Source organism: Paramisgurnus dabryanus, chromosome 8 (genome assembly GCF_030506205.2).
Source record: "Paramisgurnus dabryanus chromosome 8, PD_genome_1.1, whole genome shotgun sequence".
In the NCBI taxonomy this organism is placed as follows: domain Eukaryota; kingdom Metazoa; phylum Chordata; class Actinopteri; order Cypriniformes; family Cobitidae; genus Paramisgurnus; species Paramisgurnus dabryanus.
In genome coordinates, this window is record NC_133344.1 from 10,123,090 (window position 1) to 10,140,227 (window position 17,138).

Genomic DNA, 17,138 nt, shown 5'->3' on the forward strand with positions numbered 1-17,138 from the left:
ACCTCACTTTGGCGTGGTTAGCTTTTCCATCGAGTTTAGTATCACTTTGCACTGGGAGGGATTATAGGCGTGTCGTTATATTTGCGCTGCCTACTGCTGTGACATCATACAAGTGAGAGCGTTGTTATACATTTCCATACATTTATTTATTTCTCAGTCCACCACAAAATTAAAATTGGCCACCACAAATAGATGTTTGTACATCGCGTTTATTACTACCTTTGTCTCACATGACAGTTTCTGTTCAAACACCCGACCCGTGGCGTCAGTCGACGGCGCTCCGCTGAGCCTCATTGAAGTTGCATTTAAGCATATATAATGCGGACGTGCACGTTGCAAATGTTCTGCCACAAACTGCAGGTCTGGAAAAAACTGTTATGGTGTCCCGGATTCTTAACCTGTGGATGTTTTTCATCGCTAAAAGGGAGTTTGGGAACTTATAGCAGAGCACAGATAGCGCAAGCTAGCAGTAAGCTAAAGCTAATCTTTTACATTATAACGATGACGCTGGAAGTGACGATTCTCTCAGACCAATCAGTGATCTACAGTGTTTTCGCGTCCCCGTTTGGTATTAGCTCGGGTCGCTTGGAACCCCAACCGAGGTGGTACGAAAAAAAGTATTGGGTACTACGTACTGCACCCAATGGAAAAGCTCCCAAAAGTAAGCTGACCCGACCCAAACTAAACCAAACCAAACCGTGGGGCACTATGCAATGGAAAAGCGCCATAAGAGTCCTGGACTGAACACATCTACATGCCAATAGTCACTTATGGTTATAGCGCCACCAGCTGGATACAGGAAGTGACATGTTTACAATGATTACGCAATGTCTGATCTGTTCCAAACTTTACATCACTGACACGAGTCCTGGACTGAACACGTCTACATGCCAATATTTACATTTAGTCTCTCTCACTCACTCACACTAACTCACTCAAACACACACACTCACTCACTCTCTTACTTACTCACTTAGTCACTCACTCTCTCACTCACACTCCCACTCACACACACACACACACACACTCTCTCTCTCTCTCTATCATGCTATCTTACACGATGCTACCTTGCTGTCATTTGTAATTAGCAACAGGAAATGTGGCACATTATACTACACTTTTAAATGGTTCACCTATGTTTACATGCTTAAATGCCTATTTACTACTGTTCGCTTTAATTCTTATGCCACGGCGTGGCGGTGTCATGTGTGCCCTTCCATCACTGCTTGCAGTATTAATTCTCAATGCATTTTGACATTAATCACATACAGAATGAGATTTTTGCAGATTTATATAGTTCTTATTTATTAAGCATTATTCAAAATTTATTAAGTACTTATTGTAATGTATTCCTGTTAATTCTCATAATCTGAACGGCCATATAGTACTTCATCTTACTTCAGTATCTTCAGTTTACAGTCAGGATTCTTCAGTACATCAGAGATCAGCTTCACTCCTGAATCTCCTATTTTGTTCTCAGTCAGAATAATTTCAGTCAGGTGTGATGGGTTTGATGTCAGAGCTGAAGTCAGAGCATCACAACCTTCTTCTGTGATATTACAAGAACTCAACCTGTATAAAAATTAAGAAAAAAATGATATACTTGTGTGTATATATATATATATATTTTTAGATATTTATATGAAGTACCTGCATCCTGAGGAAAAATCTTCATCTGTGGATGTTTGTGTTTGGTCCATGATGGAGCGGCTGAGGTGAATCTGATCAATCTGAGCTCCACAACTGACACGGAGTGAAAATGACAACAACTGCATCAACTCAACTACACAATGTTACTCACATTAACACAATATTAACACAAATGATGTTTAGATTCAAAAGTTTATTTAAAATAATAAATAGCTATAAAACTAAGTGAGGATGTGAAAAGCGTCTCGCGTCACTGACCTGAACTCTCACCACAATCTGACTAATTCAGGGGCAAATTCCAACCGGAAGTGACCATCCCTATGGCTTATTCATTTCATTTCATTTATTGGTTTATTTAACAGGGACAATGCAGTAAACATTGCTACACTTCCAAGCAGCCGATGCTCTACATATAGGCATTTTTCAAAGATCAAAACTCTTGAGGAGTTGCGCAATTGTGTCTCATACTATGGAATAAAAAACCTTTGGCGAATAGAGCAACAAAAAACGTTTCTTTATATCTGGAGCGAAGTTCGATCTCCCTTCCTTGAAGCTTCGAAGCCTTTATGAATCTTTTGTTTCGCAGTGATGGGCGACTGCATATTAAAGCCTCGAAACTTCTAACACGTTACTGCCCATCACTGATGGTAACAACATAGCCTCCTGGGCTGCGTTCCACTCCAGTTTTAGACTCGCACTCGCGTCAGTGATGAGAGAGCGCAAGTGAATGGGAACAATAAACACAGGGAAACTCTGTCTAAATAGCACCATACCATCATTTAATATTCCCTTTATTAATTTACTAATATAGGGAATTATCCATCTCAGAACAAAATAAACCACAAAGAACCAGGCTAGAAGACTAAAAATAAACTAAAGAGGTTGATATTCAATCTTTACTTTGAATTCTTCTGGTCACTGTCACGTGTATTTATTTGCATTCTGGGGCAACACTTTTTTGTAACTTTATGGGGTGGTTTCCCGGACAGGGATTAGCTTAAACCAGGACTAGGCCTTAGTTTAATTAAGAAATATAACTAGCTTTAACAAACATGCCTTACTAAAAACATTACTCGTGTGCATTTTAAAGCAAAACAAAGGGCACTGATGTATTTACAGATATGTCAGTGCAAGTTGTTTTCCGTTTGGACAGCTTTTACATTTATTTTAGTTTAGGACAAGTCGAATCCCTGTCAAGGAAACCACCCATGTCCGACACTGTCAGATTACAGTAGGATGTTAACACAAATCTATTGACTGTCATATAACAGAAACAATTCTTCATGTTATTAACACAGCACAGCAGAACAACATCATCTTTAAAACATTTCTAAAATGTTCAGTCAGTTTTTCCTAAATTACTGACAAATCAAAGACTTTACACTTACCGCTAACAATATCTCACATTGTTGTCACACAACTCATATTAATAAACTTCACCTAACTACCTCAACTATGTGCTTTTGCACTGGGCACACTTTATACATTCTGCACTAATGTACAGTGAATGTCCCTTTCTTTGTTGATATTTGTATATTTTTGTAAAATATATTTTTGAATATTTCATTTATTAATTTTATTGTCACTGTCATTGTTAAGCATCAATACACCAAGACAAAGTCCTTGTACATGTAAACCTGCAGTACTTGCCGATAAAGATTATTCTGTTTCCATTTCAATTAAATAAGTGAAAATGGTAAGTTAATGTTAAATTGATCAACAATAGCTGATATTGTGTTAATGAAAAAAATAAAGACAATACATTAAAACTTCAAGAAAAGTGTAAAATGGTTAAAAATGTCTGTCATTTTAATATATATCATAAAGCCAAATAAAACACAGTTTAAGGTAGAAAAATATAAAGAGACTTAACTACTGTAGATGAAAAGGAAAGAAAAAATTACTCACTGTAGTGTCTTCAGTTTATATTGTGGATCATCCTTCAGCTCAGAGATCAGCTTTACTCCCGAATCTCCCAGATTATTCCCTTTCAGATTCAGTTCTCTCAGGTGTGATGGGTTTGATCTCAGAGCTGAAGTCAGAGCAACACAACCTTCATCTGTGATATTACACCCCCTCAACCTGTAGAGAACAATGACACACAGTTCGCTGTCTCATAGAAAAGCAGGGACTGTAGTTTAAGTTATTGTTTAATTTATGTAATTTATTTATTGTAAAACAAAACTTTATTGTATTTACTTGGTGTCAAACTCTCCTATAAAGATATACTGATGTGCAGTACATCCTATAACATAACATATTTATTAGATATTACTGAAATATCCATGAACATAAATACTTAGTGTGATGTGAATGATCAATGCAGATAATTTGATTCTGAACCTTCTGTTATAATGAAATCAAATTTTAAATTTTTAAATTATGTAATTAAAGATGTTAACATTATAAATGTTGATTGTAATCCCCAATTGCCTGATTTAGTCTCACTATGAACTACTAGACAATGTCTCTATGAGATCATGTGTGCCTATCAGAGAGATGATCATACCATAATATCTCCAGTTTACAGTCAGGATTCTTCAGTACATCACAGATCAGCTTCACTCCTGAATCTCCAATATTATTACAACACAGATGCAGATCTTTCAAATGTAAAGGGTTTGTTTTCAGAACTGAAGTAAGAGAAAGACAACCTTCATCTGTTATTTTACACCAACTCAACCTGCAGAGAATAATGACATGGATTAATTTTGTTAGTTCAGGCATTACTTATCGTTTCATTTACAATTTGTGGATTTGTGTGTGCACCTGTAATATAAAACATGACAATCTCACTAATGGAAAATGCAACCAATGTACCTGAAGGGGTTAATTTTTGGAATAACAGTCTGTACGTACATTATACCGCTTATTAAGTGCCAAATTTCCATGAATAAAGAATAAATATTTTGATATATTAAATCTATTAGTAAAGGGCAAGATGACTCACAATACCAGGATGAGTGTTATCTAGAAATAACTGCTCCTAGATTACTGTGAAATATACTTACTAAAACTCCAGTAAGATCACTCAGATCTTCTGGCATATCTGGTGCTGGATCAGTGTGTTTAGTTTTTTTTATATGATTTAAAAATGTGTGAGTTTTTCAGGTATTTGTTCATTCAGTAAAATGTTAAAAGTAGAAAGTTTTTTACCACAGTTTCTGCAGTTTACATTGAGGATTCTCCAATATGGCAGAGATCAGCTTCACTCCTAAATCTCCAATAAAATTCAGTGACAGATTCAGATGTCTCAGATGTGATGGGTTTGATCTCAGAGCTGAAGACAGAGCAACACAACCTTCATCTGTGATATGACAATCCCTCAATCTGTAGAAAACAATGACACACACTTCAATCTCTCAGTTCATAGCATACACATCTGATTATTATTAAAGGTCTAACGTATGAACCACAAAAGTATAATCCTGTCTTTATTGTACCTCTTCTCTCTAAATTTCTGACACAGTGTATTTACTTGCTCATCATAATCTCTCCCTGACTTTAGATAAATTCTGTTGTATGGTTATTTTTATGTTGTACTAAGAACCAGTAGCCTGGGTGCCAGCCGATCTTAGCCCCGCCCACCACAATTTGAAAAACGGGGAAGATCGGTCTGGGGATTCACCGTTGAGGAGCTACTATGCGAATACCAAAACCGGCTGACGAATCAAATTGTGAGGGCGGGCTTTATACGATGATGGACAGATGATCAACAGTAACGTATCAACCATGTCACCAAAGAGTGCGTGTGTTCAATCTGTTTACAATGAAATGGCTGCCGCTGGTGAATTCAGATGTGTGGATTCTGACATTGAGTCTGTTCTAAAAGATATCGACAGAGCATTGATTTAAAAAGAGGAACAGAGAAACGCGATCAAGGCATTTGTTTATGTTTTCGCCGTCCTTCCTATGGAGGACAAAGTTAAAGAAGCAACTGAAATGGGTATCAAGGCGATGCAACTCGGCGTGCACGACGAGATAGATATAATTAGCGGTCGTTGCCAGCTTCTTTTTGGAAGCCTGGAATCGTGACTGCTGAATAAGTGGAGGGACATGCTAGGCTCCAATATTTTTCAAGCCAACGTAATCGTCGTAAATGAAGTTCACCTAACGTACAAATGGTAAGAGATAGTCTTACTGTATGACTTAGTAAATACTTAATGTTGTGATATAAATGAAATGTTGTAAACATAATAGGTGTTGATGTACCTTCGCTAACTCAGACTTAGTATAATTACAATGATGTTAGTATCAGTGTAGCGAAATTACTAGCAGTTCGGTCAGGCTGCTAAAGACGCCGTTTCAACGTAAGTCACACACTCCGTTGCTCTGATTGGTCGTATGTCTATCCAATTGAGTGCAGAGGCATTTTTCGGTTGAGACACGCCTCATAATTTTAGCTCAATGGAGCTAGCCTGGTTAGCCAGACCTACATCAAGATGTAAGGTCTGGCAACTCTTCACACAAACGGCTCAATGCAAGGGGCGGGATATAAGGTTGTCCCTCAAAATGCCTCTGCACGCAATAGGATAGCGCTATGACGGATCAGAGCAACGAAGAAGGTGACGTAGTTACCGTAACCAGTCGGCAAAACTCCAAACACATCTTTCTTGCTTAAAAAGGACTTCAGTAGGGTTTATTTGCTCTTCTCTCAAAGAAAAACATAAGTCTAAGTCCTCCAGAGTCGCGGCCAAAGCCGTTTCAAAAGATAGCTGTTCGCCAGCAGCAGCAGCCGCCATTCTCTGTTTTCAAGTAGGAACCGTTGCAGCTCTGTCGTCATCATGTTAAGCCCGCCCCACAGACGCTACACACGATGTGATTGGCCTGACCAAATTTTGGTTTTTGGACCGGTTAAGTGTATTGTGAGTGCCTAGACTAAACCCTGGCAGCAAATATATTTTGCGGCCGCTAGGGTGCGTCTAGATTTCTAGGCTACAATGGAGCGGTATCAGACTCAAATTCTGACTAGAATTGAGTATGACAACGTCAGGCTAAAGAACCAGTAAATGATGTGTGACTATCAGAGAGATGATCTTACTCCAGTATCTCCAGATTACAGTCAGGATTCTCCAGTGCATCAGAGACCGGCTTTACTCCTGAATCCCGAAGATAATTAAAGTTCAGTTTCAGATCTCTCAGATGTGATGGGTTTGATGTCAGAGCTGAAGACAGAGCTGCACAACCTTCAGTTGTGACATTACATTCACACAACCTGTAGAGAACATTTTTACAAACATATCTTACAAAAAACAATGCTGGTGTGCATCTTGAGACAAAACAATAGCATTGATATACAGTATGTTAAGATACTGTATGTCAGTGCAAGATGTTTTTATATTAAAGAGCCAGTAAGATGACAATTTTAAGCATCCTATCACTGTTTATAAGTCCCGGACGACAGGTTTAAATGCATGCAAGGTCAAACACTGTAATTTTCTCAAAATATAAATTTAAAGTTACCCCATTTCTCAGAGATCCCCAAACGATTCGTGTGAAGCTGTTCAACGACTCAGTCTGCCTAAACCCCACCTTTCAGTAGCCTACTCTGCTCTGATTGGTCAACTGACAGAGTCTCCGCACAGATCACAGATCAGTGGCACAGACCAACAATAGTGCAACATGTATTGACCTAGTGCTAAAATGATTTACTGAGAAGACATTATTAACATCAATGCACATCATTCATCATTAATCCAAGAAATAACAACGACGATAGAAACTAACATTTTTACACTCATTTAAGCATTTATGTAAATTAACCGGGTCATAGCAAAACTGTAAGTGCAGCATAAGCTGCCTGCTAACGTGACTCTGACAGTATATAGAGTTTAAACAACGACATCATTCATCATTAATCCAAGCAATAAAAACGACGACAGAAACTAACAATTTTACACTCATTTAAGCATTTATGTAAACTAACCGGGTCATAGCAAAACCGTAAGTGCACATGCCCTAGCCTCTTGCTAACGTGACTCCCTGACAACAAACTCATTCATCATTAATCCAAGCAATAAAAACGACGATAAATATTTTACACTCATTTAAAGGCACACCATGAAACTTTTTGGCCACTAGGGGGTGCTAGACATGTATTTTTCACTTCTAGCGCCCCTAGAGCCCACAAGCGCCGCAGCACTGTCGCAAAGGAAAGGAACTGGCCAACCTTAAAACTAAACTAAAAACTAAACATTTAAAACGCTAAACGATCAACATTTTGAGACAACAGTGAGAAACGCAGTCATGTTACAACTTTCTGATGAGGAACTCGTCGTGGCAGAAGCCATGTCTCAATCTGAAGGTTGCAGCCTCCAGATGTCGTATTTCTAAGCTGTATACGTCATCAAGACTCTTATTTCACAATATTAACAATTACAAAGTTGACTATTATACTTAGTTAATCGTAAATTGTTGCAGTATGCTTATGACTTGCGAATGTAATGCTCAGTTTACCTTAATAAACCAGGCTTGATGACGTATGCAGCCTGCATATTTGACCTCCGGAGGCTGCAGCCTTCCAATTGAGAAACGACCAGAAGTATTTCCTTGCCTTTTTCCAAACAAATATTGTTGCATCGTCTCTCTCTCTCCCTCGCCACCAGGATTTTCCGCAATGGCGCTCGTTTTTCCTCTCTTTTGTGTGAAAATTTTCGCTCCAAATCCAAGTAAACCGATGTGGTCCAAGCAGACCTAAAGGCTGCCGCTTTGTAATACGTCACGCGAGTGACAGCGGAACGCAGCAAATGAGGAAGAGAGAAGAGGGAAACGCTCGGATCTGATTGGTGAATGAATAGGGTTTGGTTTTACACTGTGTGAGTTTGAGCAAGTTTGACTGCTATAGCATCTTGGATTGTAATGTAAATATCATAGACACAGTAAAAGAAAGGTAAATACGCGAACACCGCATGTGAATACAGGGAACTATATGCAAGATAATCGCCGTCATTTATAAAGAACATCGCATTTATGTATGAATCAAGAGTTTATATAAAAAAATTGCCTTAAAGGGGAACCGAACCCGGGTCGCCCGTGTCATAGGTCCGTGACACTAAAGACTGTGCCACATCGTCACATATTAGAAGCTGCTCTCTACATTCCTTAAGTAAGCCTCCAGTAAAATTCAAGTTAAAAACAAATTGTGTGGAGGAAGTGACGTATGCCGTAAAGCAGTCGAATTTTGTAGTTTTTTTTGTGCTCTGGTTACTACCAGAAACCCTAAGTTTTAAAATACGAGTAAAAGTGATACAGACCCTGTCAGGCTATGGTAGAAATGTCATTCAACCTATTTAAAGTCGATGTACTATCACAAGGGTCTTGAAAATTTATTATGAAGGTTGAAAAATTACATGGTGTCACTTTAAGTAAGTATGTAGCTATAATCATACTTACAGGTTGTGGTTAGTAGACGCATGTTGTTCCAAATAAAGTCTTTCATTGCCAAATGTCTAAATCCCTCCATTAAAAATTGATTTTAACCACTGATTCTTCACAGCCAGACAAGTTTAGTATATCCCTCTTTGAAAAAGTCTCCTTTGGTAGTGAAAACAACACAAACTGAAAACACAGCGTGATATCATGTTTACACACCACCTAGCTGTGGGCAGGTCATAGTTTTCGTTTCTCTCGCTGGCAAGGCTGTAGGCGGAGATTAGTATCTCGTGTGATGTGGAAGCGTTTGTGTGACGTGGAAAATGTCAGGCAGGAGATCCAATCCACATAACGACTCATTTCAGCGATTCAGAGTCGACTCCCTACTTTAGAAGCCAATAACTTTATTAATCGTGCACTTTTTGGTTCAACTACTTTACACATTGTTTACATTGATGGACAGCTACATGACACACTGCAATACAGGTCAGTTTCGATTTTGGATCTGTGTGGCTCTTTAAGACAAAACAAACTGCATTTCAGTCTGGGACTAGGATATGCACTGTCCAGGAAACTGCCCCTTAGAATAGAATGAGGTTTTAAAAATTAAGTTCTGGGTTTTTTTAGGGTAGATCCCTGAAACCTTGATCTGATGGTATGAGTTATAATGTGCCATCGAACCATTAATAGGAGATTGCAGAGAGAGGATTCTTCAATTACTATAATGCTAAAATCTTATTTAAACTGTAATGACTTTTAAATTATTGAATTTTAAAATAATCTTACTTGAGTATCTCCAGTTTACAGTCAGGATTCTTCAGTAAATCAGAGATCAGCTTCACTCCTGAATTTACCACACTATTAAATGACAGATTCAATTCTCGCAGATGTGATGGGTTTGATCTCACAGATGAAGACAGAGCAGCACAACCCTCAGCTGTGATATTACACTTCCACAACCTGTAGAGAACAATGACACACACTTCAGTCTCTCAAGTTATTATTAAAATCATGACATAATTTTTCATTCTGTGTGGAGTTTGAATATCCTCCTTGAATAAGCATAGGCTTCCTCTGTGAACTCTGATTTTGTCACAGTCTAAAGATGATTATCAGTCATGAAGACCTTTTACGTCATCCGCACTTTTTTCAGCTTACTGCCGCCATCTTGAGTACCTACCAAGTACCAGTAGGCTACTGACAAGCATTGGGTAGCTTGCTACGATATACGGATTTCTTATCTTTTACGGTCTATGATTCTTACAGACACAGGAAATGGCTACAAAAGACAATATTTCGCACCTATACTGTCATGAAAAGAAACGCTACTTTTTAAAAAATATCTTGATAAGGGTGTGATGCCTACTCGATCCCTGATGCATTCTTCCAGCCGCTGTCCACTGCTACTGAACTACCACTATTTTTACAGCACTAAGAAGGCACGACACAACATGAAACTTTTTACACATGAACACCAGCATTGAGAACATTGTTTGTGTACACAGAGTTTCCTAAAAATAAAGGTTTTGAACAACTCACTTTGGTTGTTTTGGTGTCCGCTCGCCATCTTTGCCAGACTTAAAGAATCGATCTCTGAATGCGAATGAATGAATCACATATGAGGCTCCTTTTTCAACTAGAAGGTCAATATAGTTTTTCACTTGCGACAAAACAACGAATTATCCATGCATTTATATGGAACTATGCTTTAGGAGCAATCCATCTTTACTCTACTCCCTCTTTACGTCCCATTCGGAGATCGATACCTTTTGACTGGCAAGATGATGGCGAGCGGACACCAAAACAGCCAAAGTCAGTTGTTCAAAACCTTCTTTTTAGTAAACTCTGTGTACACAAACAATGTTCTCAATGCTCGAGTTCATGTGTAGAGACACAGGTAATACTTCGAGCAAAGTATCAAGTATCATGTGTTCTTAGTGCCTTCTTAGTGTGTTGTGGTTTTCCTTTTCCTCAAATGAAACAATCTTCAGTCTTAGGTTCTGATTTCAAGAGATAGACTTTTATTTTCCGGACAAAATAAAAGCCGAGGCCGCCCTGATTAATCCTCCCAGAACCAGTCTGGCCGGCCTGGGAGGAATCTCAAAACCAGTCTCACCCTCTGAGCCAGGCTTGGTAAATATATATGGTCTTTGTCCCTCCCCTCCATATGCTTTAACAATATGTTTCTGTTCAGGCTTGTAACTTGAAGAATCACATGACAGTCCCCAGACCAAACCAGTGTCTCCTTTCCTTGACCTATTTGACCCTTGGCTATTTGCTAATACTAAAATCCTTTGTGCCCTGAAACATGAATACACACAGCTGGGTTGCAATAGCAATCCCATGGCAAACAAACTCCTGATCCACACACAGCCTAACACATGACATGCATAACTTCCTAACACATAATGCACCACACAGATGGCTTTTAAACTCCTGACTCAGACACAGCATAACACAACTTCATGGTAAACAAATTACATGTGATTATAATGGTAAACTCATATTGATGTAGATTGGGATTAAAATAAACTTCTTCAAGTGTTGTAAAAGTAGCGATTTGATGCTCACAACATATTGAAGACATAGCTTCTACTTCTTTTGCGACCACTTCAGGGACTCAAAATGGCGGAAGACAAGTTTGAGATGTGAGGGACGTCAGCTGATATTTAAGCAATATCGCTCGAGTAGGAGTGTGATATAGCTCTATATCATCACGGCTGTGATTAGGCCAGAGGCACGAGGCCGCACGGAGGCAATCACAGCCGTGATGATATAGAGCTATATCACACGACTCCGAGAGCGATATTGCTTTTATACAACAGTTCGACGGCATACGTTTGAAAAAAGAAAACTAGAAAACAACAACGGAGTTATTGTAAAAGCCTCTTTGTTTGGAAACTACTTTCTTCCGCCACGGATTTGAGGGCTGCCAGAATGACAGGTAACACTTTCGGCTGCTTTGAATCTCATAATAACTCAAGGGACGGAAAAGCTGTTTCTTTATATTACCGTTTCTTGGTCACAAAGTGTAGTTTTAAGATTAGTTCAGTCAAGAATGTATATGTATTATATTTAAATCTACAGTCGATTAGTAAAGATAGCGCCTGTTTGAACGTTTGCTTAGTGAGATTCGGTACGTATGAGAACCAAAGCATGAGCGGACGTCAGTGTTCACTCTCCCCGCTGACCACTGCCCTCTCTGGGCTACATCTCTGACAGGGATTCCCTGGCTCTCATGTTGGCCTTGTTTGTTTATGATCGTCAAACTGAGATCAAATCAGCAGTATTTGGTGTCATGATGAAACTAATACTTGTTTTTTTATTCATATTTAGTGTCTTTTGTGTTGTTATTGTTTTGGCGCGAGGTAAAAGTGAATAAAACTATACTATATAATGTTACTATTGGTTTCCCATTTACTCTTAACGCGATACGAGCACTCGCTTGTTATTAGACTTTGTTCTTGTCAGTACTTTTTTATAAGTGTCAGAAAGATGTTTTTGCATGCTGCTTATAAATATATCAGTGGTGATATCTCATAACGTGTTTTAATAGTCACGTCACGATAAAATAAATGATCAATGTCCACATTTAACAGCTGTGGTGCTTACCTGCGGTTCCACAGTGTTTTCGCGTTCTGAGGAGAGAGATCGCTCCAGAAAATTGTTTATTCCTCTTAAATGTTAATCGTCCACACGATGTGACAAGACATTACTCCCATTAAGTTTATTGTGACATCCAAGAGCGCTGATCTTTGACAGAATAATAACTTTCAATTGTGATTCACACTGATTCACGAGCTAGTGAACTAATGAGACACACGGAGAGTGTTTAAAACAGTGCGTGCCATCTGTGTGTGTGCGTGCGTGCAGTTTTTCCAGTCAGAGATGAGCCACTAATACTAAATGACCAGCAGGTGGCGGAATGATACAAAATGCTGAAGCGGTTACTGTGCCGTTATCAGTAGAATATTGCACGCCTCTTAGCCAATCAGATTCGAGAACCAGAAAGAACTGTTGTATAATCATGAATATCAGGGCCATTATAGGAAAATACGTAAAAAAAAAAATTTTAATAATAATAAATTGAGAAAATACACATTTGTTTTGTATTGAAGACAGTGGTGTTTATTTTCCTTGTAGATTTATGATCGAAACAGACATTTTATTGCAATACCAAAATACCTAATTGTAAGTTTTGAAGTCATTAAAGTGTTCCTAGGTGTGCGAGTGTGAATGTGTGCCTTGTGATGGACTGGTCAATAAGGCAACCTCCCACAAAGCCAAAACCCTTATAAGCGGGTTCAGAAAAGGGATGCACGTTACATTAAATGACACTCATCGTCTTGTCAGTGTTAAAACAAGTTGCTTGCCGCGATAGTCAGTGAAACGGTGATTACCGGTGCTTCAGCTTCTCACCGGTTAGATCACTTGCCCACCGCGACACTGTCTTTCATCGTCGTTTTGATATTTTCGTGTAATTAAATCATTTAGTTTCATTAGAGAGAGCAAACACCTACAACTGAATGTGTCTGCTGCCTGAATTCAGCGGAGCTGAACGCGCGTCAGGTCTAGGGTTGGGTACCGAAATGCGGTGCCATTATGGCACCGAAGCCTATATGGGCGGTACCTACCAGACCGAATCAGAACACAGATTTCGGTGCCTCATTTCTGTGCCTCTTAATGCATGAACGGTTGACTGAAGTATTTTGCTCTCTGTAGCGCAAAAAGCATAATCACACAAGCACAGCACAATCGCTAGTTAAATTATACTGCACTCATATGGTGTAAATAATTTCCTCACTTACAAAATTCACGTGAATGTGAAAGTCGGAAAGATTTGATAATACAGAGGATTCAAGTTTGATTTATTCGCTTAACTCAGGTGAGTTTGTTCATATTTTACATTATTGTAGTTTTATATTGATAAAAAAACGGAAACCAATCATTTGTTTTGAAAAATCTAAGGATCTTAGATTTATTTATGTTATAGGGCAGATAAAATGTTTACCGTCTATTCGTTTTTGTTAAACTTAAGTTAAGCGAGTCATTTTACATTTTTATTGTTGTTCTGTTTTAATAAAAAAATAATAATGAACAAATAAGCATTCGTAGTAATGAAAATTATGTCAATTAAATCTTTCATTTATTTGTGTTTTAACGCAGATACCATCCGTCGAATTCGTTTTATTAATAAACAAGCAATATAAACAAGTTTGTCATTTGAGCTACTATTTTATTGGAGTTGAGTTTTTCGTTAAGAGTACTAATGAACAAACATTTTAAAAATTAATTTTATTAATAAATGGAAATATTAAATAATCTAATGTTAAAGATTAAATAGCCAACTTTTAAACTTCTTTGCCAAATATATTTTCATTTAAAATATGCGCTGTGTTTAATAAGTTTAAAATGTGAAAAAAATCCTCATCTGCACATCCCTAATAATACAAATCGAACAAATTTTGTAAGAACATATGTCCAGGTTATTTTTATATTCTGACTTAAAAGAACAATTTGGAAAATGAGATCCTCAGAGGAGCGTGTGAATGCCGCAATTGATCTGATGGCAGCTTATTTTATATTTTATATGGTTTATAAAAAAAGGGAATATCCCGCACACTATTAACTGCAAAAAGCATAATTTTGCAAGTTAATAGTGTGCGGGATATTCCCTTTTTTTATAAATGTTTGGTGGACTTCATTGTCTCTTCATCCAACGCACCTAACCGGAACTAACAGGTGTGCGACATTGTTCTTCTATTAAATATTTTATATGGTAACATTCCTTCAGAGAATTTGCTAAAACGTATTACCTCACTAATGTTTTTATTAGTACTTCGGCTGATATTGGCCTGAGATGGGCCGCGGCAGTCACGAGTGTCAAGTTCATCGGAGACAAGCAGAAAGCATCAAAAAGTGAATGGTTTTATAAGCCGATAAGAAAATATTTTGGGTGAATTCCAAATGCCGTTTTGCGCCATTGAAGGGCACTTCATGAAGAGGATTTCGCATGAACAGTCGATCCAAATAAAGAGAAAAAGACGCTGTATTTTATTGCTCTATTTGCCAAGTGTGTTTAATTAGCCACACTATGAGACACACAATTGCGCAACTTTCTCTAGAGTTCAAGAGATCTGATCTTCGAAGGGAATAGGACATAGGGAGGATCACTTTCGATTAGAACTCGCCCTTTATCTTTTTGTGAGCGGCAGCCGCGTAGGCTTTAACCAATCATTGAACAGATTATTAACAACCAATCATAGAACATTTTTCTGAGCTCAAAGTGGAGTGTTGAGAAGATTTTATTTAATTCACAAATCAAAAATTTCATAAAAAAGAAATCAAGAATGCAGGTCTTAAAAGATGATGGTGCTTTAGGCAAATCATTAATAAACAAATGACAAACAGAGAAGAATTTTCATAGTGTTTTATGCTGTACTTTCATCTACCATCTTTCTGTGACTCTTTTTTTTAAAGTACCGCTTTAGGCACCGTTTAGGCACCGGAACCGTTTTAAAAGTATCGATTTGGCACCGGTATCGAAAAAACCCAAACAATACCCATCCCTAGTCAGGTCACAGAGCAGCAGGTGTCAGATTTCTTTTATTCTTATCAGAGTGTGCGAGACGAGCTGACTGACCAGACGGTAGCAGAAGCCGCGTGCTTACTCGTTTTTGTTATAATATACATATATGCAGGGAGCGATTTGTGAAAAAAACAGAGGGGGGGGATGTTTTAATAGGCGTCGATTTCGGCGACGGTGGGTACCCACCATATTTCGTCATGAGTCATTTTGTACCCACCACTAGTTTTAACTTTTTTGACTGTTTTCAGTGGTTATGAAGAGCAATATGAGAAATTTGGTAATCATTGTCCGACCTAACAAAAATCCATTATAATATTATTATTATTTTTTATATATTTCTAATTAAAATATTTCTAATATTCAGAAATGCGCTCTCCGCTCACGAGCTCTGATCGGAACAAACCCGAACCTCACTGTCTGCTGAACTTGCGCAGAAACATAAAAATATAACCAGCTTTTCAAAATGGTTTTAAAACTAAACATTTATACTATTTTAGCACAAATTATGAGCTTATTGACGATTTTTTATAATTCTTGACATAATGCGTCTCTGTCCACAGCACATTTCAAAACATTTTAATTCATAAAAATAAATCATGAGAACATGAACTCATCACTGCATTTGCAGGAATTGTAAAATCTTTTTTCTTATTAACTCATGAAGCAGCCTAACGCAATATTTTTACTCTAATAGCTTATCTTTCCCCACACATGAACTGTGATCATGCACAACGAAAAAACACGCAAGAATTAAATCTTGAATGGCAAAACTATATGGCACAACGTAGTGTCAACTTAAACATAAATATGAACAATGTATTGATTGCAAAGTTAAACCATTACAGTAGAAACAGTTTTAATGCTGCTTTTAAAGTAATAACATTAACTTTACACCGCGATGCTGAGCTACAGTGAAATGATAGAAAAGTCAGATGCATTATGTGTTAGTCACTTAGCCTCATTTGCGCAAACTGGACGCGCCCGCGCCTCGCTAAACGCCCATCGGCATTTATCATGTGTAACTTCGGCCATTCTCAGTGGTGTTCCTGGGACACTAACTCTGCTTGTCATCATAAACAGATAATCAGATTGTTATGTTTACTCCCGCTTTATTAATATGCGGCTGAATTTGCTCCATTTCATCGTTTCGACACACAGCTCCATAACCATCTCGCAAGTGTTGATAGGCTGTTACTCGTGAAGTGTAACCGGGTCTGTAACCAATCAGATAGCGCCGTGAGCAGGACATTGAGCAAGTCTGCAGAGTGGTGAATACAGAAAGGCTGCGCGGCAGCTGTATCAGAGCCAGCCAAAGTAGCGCATTTTAAAACAAAATTGACTTTAATAAACCACGGATCCGTGATAAGTTTTGTGATCCGTCTCGCCACTAGTGTAGTAGCACTGATCACTTTGAGGGGGGGATAAATTTATCCCCACCGGGGATAAAAATAATTAAGCAGAGGCAGGGATACATTGACCAGAAAGGGGGAAATCCCACGCACCCTGCATATATGGTTTAATATAAGCG

The 17,138-nt window shown here is 38.2% G+C and overlaps 1 protein-coding gene across 1 annotated transcript in view; it reads right to left on the bottom strand.

Annotated features, from left to right (window-relative positions):
- LOC135771878 (uncharacterized) overlaps positions 1 to 17,138 on the bottom strand; it is a 138,125-nt gene that overhangs the window by 21,161 nt on the left and 99,826 nt on the right. The window contains exons 18-23 of the mRNA XM_073815496.1: positions 6,692 to 6,865; positions 4,807 to 4,980; positions 4,160 to 4,333; positions 3,559 to 3,732; positions 1,651 to 1,743; positions 1,399 to 1,572 (exon numbers count right to left, since the gene is read on the bottom strand). Of these exons, the coding sequence (XP_073671597.1) occupies positions 1,399 to 1,572; positions 1,651 to 1,743; positions 3,559 to 3,732; positions 4,160 to 4,333; positions 4,807 to 4,980; positions 6,692 to 6,865 (963 nt within the window). The remainder of the gene's footprint in view (positions 1 to 1,398; positions 1,573 to 1,650; positions 1,744 to 3,558; positions 3,733 to 4,159; positions 4,334 to 4,806; positions 4,981 to 6,691; positions 6,866 to 17,138) is intronic.